We start from the raw sequence: 6,614 nt of genomic DNA on the forward strand, positions 1-6,614 counted from the left end.
GTGTGTGTGTTGCTGGTGCTGCTGTGTGTGTGTGTGTGTTGTTGGTGCTGCTCTGTGTGTGAGTGTGTGTTGCTAAACAAGTTTTAGAACCTTGATTTGAACAACTTATCTCATTTATATTAGGTGTGATAACTCAAATGCTTTGTTAGAATTTTTATTATTATTAAAGTACATATTTTGTCACATAATATGCAGATGGTAATAAACTAATAATGACATTTCAGAATTATTGATAATTTGTCCAATTTGGTCCATGTCGGTCTATTCAGTCCACCTTAGTCCTTTCGGTCCACTTCGATCCATTCAGTCTATTTTGGTCCTTTCAGTCCAATTCGGTCCTTTTAGTCCACTTCAGTCCTTTCGGTCCATTAAGAGAGGGAAGGTTTCCCTGTACTCTTATTTCCACCCTTAAGGTTTAGAATTGTGAGATTGTTGACTGGTTAAATGGGCTTTTACTCTGAAGTTTCAGGTCTCTAGGTAGAAGGTGATTGGTCCATTTTGAATCTGATTGAGGTCCTTTTGTATTGAACTTGGGGTGCTCTAAGTGACTGGTTTTTGGTCAATAGAAGAGGCTTTGAACCCCAAGGCATCAATCAAAGAGGTTATGGTCAGATTTGCTTTAATTGGGTAAGGGAGTTGGCTTGCCTTTTACATAATTTGGGAAATGGTGTGACCTAAATTCAAAGGCTAATGTTTCCTAGACATGGCAAGCCCTTGGAGTCTGCATTTGGTTGTTGCAGCAGACAAGGCCAGCCACTTAGAGTCAGCTATGTGTTTTATGCAAAAAAAAAAAAAAAAGGTAGAGGAGAAAAGTTGAGCCACAGTCACCCAGAACATAAACGTTATTTTGGGGTGGAAATTTTGGATACAAGACCTCTTCCATGAGCCTGAGGTGCTACTAGTGTCCCTTGCCCACTTGGTAGCATGCATGGGCTGGGCTCATGCAAAATTTTCGAAAGGAACCGACCCATACTCTCCAAACCACACTTCCTTAATTTTCCCCATATGTCACATGGGCTTGAGCCATGTTTAAAAGAATAAATAAAATATAATACATGAATTGAGTTTTGAAGGAAGTCGAGCTTTGTTGAATCGGGCTTGTATGAAATGTGTTGTGAAAATGGGTATCAACAAAGGGATAAACTAAAAATTTTGAAACATTAGGGCAAATATGTAAATGAAGCAAACTTTTTGCCCAAGTTGAAAAGTTTGAACAAAAATGGCTAAAATGAAAACAACCCCAACTTTTATGGGTAAAAAAAGTACCTTATTGAAAGAAAAATATTTTTTAGATAAGTTTTATTTTTATTTTATTTGAAAATTACAATTTATCCCTTGTAGTTTGGTGCTATCACAATTTAATCATTAAAGTTTTTAATGTGGATTTGACCCTCTAAGCTTTTCAACTTGGCCACAAAAGTGTACTTTATTAAAAAAAAATTATTTCAAGATAAGTTTTTTTATTTATTTGAAAATTACAATTTATCCCTTACAATTTGGTGCTATCACAATTTAATCATTGAAGTTTTTAACATGGATTTGACCCTCTAAACTTTTGATTATGATGAAATTGTTAGTGTCCCATCCAAACTAACAGTTTTAATACTTGTGGAACAACAATTTACCCCATTGTGGTTTGATTCAATCAAAATTTGGTCCTACAAGTCTTCTTAATTGGTATATTTTGACTACCTTAGTTTTGTCATATACATAGCATGAATTTTAACTACATTTAAAGCATATGCTTCCATAATATTAATATAAACCTCTTTAGTAAAACTTTTTTTTTTCTCTTTCAAAAATCCTTTTTTATTTATTTTGTATTTAGATAGTGAGAGATACAAGAGTGCTTGCATGATATTTTATTTATTTATTTTTCAATTAGAAGAAAATATACCATGATTTTTTTAATATAAAATTGTGACATGTTTTAATTTGTCATTCATAAACGAATTTTTTTAATAAAAAATTTAATAATAATATTATTATGTATTTCTCATATAATAGTGACATTTGTAATTTGTTTAATCTAAATTTAATTTATTTGTATATATTTTATGTTTTCTATAAATATTAGTATATTATAATACGCAATCCTTAATTTAGTTAAAAAGCACTTGATTTAAAATATTTAAAGAATTCTAATTATGATTAGTATAATTTAAAAGAGATCTTTTTTTTTTAGAATATTAAGTATTTTTAACATACACACGGGGAAAGGAGAGAAGATCTTAAAGAAATTGACAGTGGTGTATATCCAAAAGGGCCTAATTTTTGGATATACAGCACAGGTTCAAAACCTTTTTAACTTACACTCATTTTCTAATGAGGGGTTAACTTTTTTTTTTTTTTTTTTTTTTGAGAATACTAAGTATTTTTAACAAATACATACAGGAAGAGGAAAGAAGGTCTTCAAGAAAAAAGAAAATTTTTTTTTGAACTATATACATACAATGGACATGATGAAAATTTCTTATGTACATGAAAATAATATAATTAGAAATTAATGTCAAAGGCATACTTTAAGTGTGTTTGTGTGTGTGTGTATATATATATGAATTGAAAATTAATAGTATATTTAGCTTGTCTTTTCTTGAAAAAAATTTCTGATTCGGCATTAAGCAGAAGCCTAATGATTTTCTTTTAATATAAAATTTAAAGGATCAAATTAAAAATTTATAGTACAAGTGCAATTGGGTCATTAACTTCAAATGGCAAATGCAATTCAAACAAAGCTAGGTATTGTATACAGGTAGTAGTCTCACTTTTTGCACTATAGATACCATACTCTCAACCTTGCTTTCTCATCAATTACATTCTCCTTTCATAATTCCCTCTCCCTCAATGGCAACCTGTTATATGAGAAAAAATCTGATAACCCTTATTCTAGCTGGAGTCCTTACTGAAGCTTTGTCCCGAAATGTAATGGCTCAAGAGTGTGGCTGTGACTCTGGCCTGTGTTGTAGCCAATATGGCTATTGTGGCACCAGTGACGCTTACTGTGGGGCTGGATGCCAAGAGGGCCATTGTTATACTACTAATGGTGTTTCGGTACCTGATATTGTGACTGACGAATTCTTTAATGGGCTTCTTGACCAAGCAGACTCAAATTGTGCAGGAAAATACTTCTACTCGCGAGACGCCTTTCTTGAAGCTCATAACTCGTATTCTGAGTTTGGTGGAGACAATTCAGTTGATGATTCCAAGCGTGAAATTGCAGCATTATTTGCTAATGTCGCACATGAGATTGCACGTATGATTTCTCTCTCACATAAATAGATAACTAATAATTATACAATACTTTGGGATTACAACAATAACGTATTTTCTGATTCCATTATTTAACATAAAAGTCAATATCACTCCATTAGATTTACAATTGATCCATTATTTATATGAGGGGAAGGAAGGCACCATTATTAGTTATACTTTCAAAGTATTATATAATTTTCTCATATTATGTTTGTGTCATGTGCATATACACTTACATACCAAATATCTATAATCTATATAAATTAATGCTAATTATATTGAACCAGACCAATGTTTATTTAAATTTTTTTACAAATTGTAATTTCTACTCTCTAGTATGTATTTTTATATAATATGTTTAATAAATATTTTTTTCAAGAGTCTTCTAACTCAACTGACATCTCCTAATATTTTTAGCGGTGTTTAGGGTTTAAAATGCTCTTCCAATTATTATTACAAAAAAAAAAAAAAAAAAAAGTATAAACTATAGTGAATTATTGCAAATTAAAATTTATAGTTGTTCAACTATTTGACCAAATTGTTCGACCCTAAAAAAAATTGTATCGAATTGAATGACATATGGTGATTTTCAACGATATCAAGAAACTGATCAAAATGGCTTTTTGAAAAACCGTTTAGTTAATATTCTATTTAGTTACAAGTTCTAAGAATGATGAAAATCTCAGAAATCACTTCGACTGACCATCCATCCTTCCACCTCTTTGTCCTATACCATTTATTTTCAACTCCAAATATTTCCCATCCCATCGATCCCTTTGCCCTTTTGCCCATTCAAAAAAAGAGCCCCATAATTTGAGCTTGCCAACGACAATCCACTTCTGTCAATCTATCAAGAAAATTTACCACATGGAATTGATGATCGAATCCCTAGTCATACCCACGAAGATTCACCGCTGATCGAATCCCATTGCTTCATGCAAGTGTTGTTTAAAACTATGTTAGTTTTCTAGATCGGGTTGATATGGTCGAAAAACATCCCAACACCGACCTGATCGACCATTGAACACCCCTATTAAAATTCTCTCCTAACTGAATGAAGAGGCTCACTTTTGAGCTTGTATTTTAATTTCTAATCATTACTATATAGCCTTAATCCTCTGATACCATGTTAAATAGTTGCTTCTCAAAAGCTCAAATTAATAAAAAAATGATGAATTTAATTAATTGATAAACCATTGTTTTAATAAATACTAAAATTTCCCTCAAAGATTACAAATGTAACAATTCGATATTCAAATAGAAATAACGAGATATATACATGTTTATTCCTTTGTCAAAGAGTGAGTGTTTATGTTTTTTGTGCAGAACTTTGCTATATAGAGGAGATCAATGGTGCCTCACAAGACTACTGTGATTGGAGCAACACACAGTATCCTTGCAACCCTAATGAAAAATACTATGGCCGTGGACCACTTCAGCCAAGTTGGAATTATAATATTTATAGGGCGGCAGGTAATGACATTGGATTCGATGGAATAAACCAACCTGATACGGTGGCCACAGATCCAGTTATTTCATTCAAGACTGCATTGTGGTTTTGGATGACACTACAAAAAACGGGGCCTGAAGCCGCGTTTTGGAGCTGCGTTTTTGGAAAACGCGGCTACAGCCTTTTCCTTTGAGCCGCGTTTTCCAAGAATGCGGCTCAAAGGTAAGGCTGGAGCCGGCGTTTTCCAAAACGCGGCTCAATAACGCGCTTCATGCCCGTCCGGCTAATTTTTTTTTTTTTTTTTTAATTGTAGCTTGAGCTGCGTTTAAAAAATGCAGCTTCAAAAATGCTTGAAACGTACTGTACAAGGATGGAGCTGCGTTTGAAACGCAGCTTCAAGTTTCAGTATAAACAAAAAAAAAACGAAACGTGGAATCCCTCACCATCGAAACAGAAAACTGGCTCTCCGATCGCACAAAACCCTCACCGATCGCCCACACTCCCCTCACCGATTACACATTCCCCTCACCGCTCCAACACAGTCCCCTCACCGCTCGCACATCCCCTTACCGATCGCAGACAACTCTCACCGATCTCAGACAACTCTCACCGATCTCACACTCCCCTTACCGATCTCAGCCCACTCTCACCGATCTCAAGCCTATGTGAATCCCCTCACTTCAACCCTATGTGAATCCCCTTCCTCCCTCCGCTCTTCCTCCTCTTCGTTTCCTTCTCATCAATTGCTGGCACACACCCATTCTCGCAAGGCCGACTAGCAGTAAGTTTTTCAAAATTTTTTGTTTTGATTCCTGTTTTGGGGTTCCTATTTTTGCTTTACGGTTTCGATTTTAGGTTTAGGGTTTCGGTCGTCAATCTAGGGTTTTGATTTTGGGTATAAATGTTCAATTTCAATATTTGGTTTTATATTTCAATATTTCAATATTTGGTTTTGGAGATGTTTGATCGATGAATTCATATTGAGTTTATTCATGTTTGTCATTTTTGCTTGGTGGGTTTTTGATATCTGTGTGTGTGTGTGTGTGTGTTGCTGCCGCTGCTGCTCTCTGTGTGTGTGTGTGTTGCTTGCGCTGCTCTGTGTGTGTGTGTGTGTGTGTGTGTTGCTGTTGCCGCTGTGCTCTGCTGCTACTGTGTGTGTACTGTGTGTGTGTAGTTAGGTGCTACTACTGTTTTGTGTTGCTGGTGCTGCTGTGTGTGTGTGTGTGTGTCGTTGTTGAGTGCTAGTCTGTATGTGGGTAGGTGTTGCTGTTACGTTGTGCTAGCTCTGTGTGGTGTAGTATGCTATCAGAACATGGCCGCACATAAGACACGTGTGTTTCTGTGTGTGTTTGTTGCTGCTGTGTGCTGTTGTGTGTGTGTTCGTGCTGCTGACGGCCTTGTGTGTGTGTGGTGTGTGTGTGTCGCTGCTGCTAAGCATGCTGTAGTGTGTGTGTGGTGTGTCGGCTGCTTAGTGCTGCCACGTTGTGTTGTGATGTGTGTGGTGTGTCTGCTAGCTTCGATGTGTGTGTGTGTGGTGATGTGTGTCACGGTGCGCTCTGTGTGTGTGGGGTTGTTCATAGTTGCTAGCTCTGTGTTGTAGTGTGCTCTGCTGTAATGTGGTGTGGTGTGTGTGTGATCGGTGCTCGCTAGTGTGTGTGTGTGTTTGTTGGGCGCTCTGTGGTGTGTGTGTGGTGTGTGTGTGTGGTTGCACAGTTTTAGAACCTTGATTTGAACAACTTATCTCATTTATGTTAGGTGTGATAACTCAAATGCTTTGTTAGAATTTTTATTATTATTAAAGTACATATTTTGTCACATAATATGCAGATGGTAATAAACTAATAATGACATTTCAGAATTATTGATAATTTGTCCAATTTGGTCCATGTCGGTCTATTCAGTCCACCTTAGT

General features: G+C 35.5%; 1 protein-coding gene across 1 annotated transcript; it reads left to right on the forward strand.

Moving 5' to 3' along the window:
• The first annotated feature begins 2,844 nt into the window (after positions 1–2,844).
• LOC115965016 (endochitinase EP3-like) lies at positions 2,845–5,583 on the forward strand. Its single transcript, XM_031084230.1, has 3 exons — positions 2,845–3,253; positions 4,579–4,825; positions 5,547–5,583. Exons 1-3 carry the CDS (start codon positions 2,845–2,847, stop codon positions 5,581–5,583), a joined length of 693 nt encoding a protein of 230 aa, XP_030940090.1.
• The last annotated feature ends 1,031 nt before the right edge of the window (positions 5,584–6,614 follow it).

The sequence above is a fragment of the Quercus lobata genome, chromosome 10, assembly GCF_001633185.2.
Source record: "Quercus lobata isolate SW786 chromosome 10, ValleyOak3.0 Primary Assembly, whole genome shotgun sequence".
NCBI lineage: Eukaryota > Viridiplantae > Streptophyta > Magnoliopsida > Fagales > Fagaceae > Quercus > Quercus lobata.

Bases quoted from the DNA above. Each gene is read 5' to 3' on its own strand.
- LOC115965016 (XM_031084230.1), top strand. From the start codon at position 2,845: ATGGCAACCTGTTATATGAGAAAAAATCTGATAACCCTTATTCTAGCT. The intron at 3,254-4,578 runs GTATGATTTCTC...TTTTTTGTGCAG, and splicing joins TGTCGCACATGAGATTGCAC to AACTTTGCTATATAGAGGAG. The intron at 4,826-5,546 runs AAAAACGGGGCC...TTGCTTTACGGT, and splicing joins TGGTTTTGGATGACACTACA to TTCGATTTTAGGTTTAGGGT.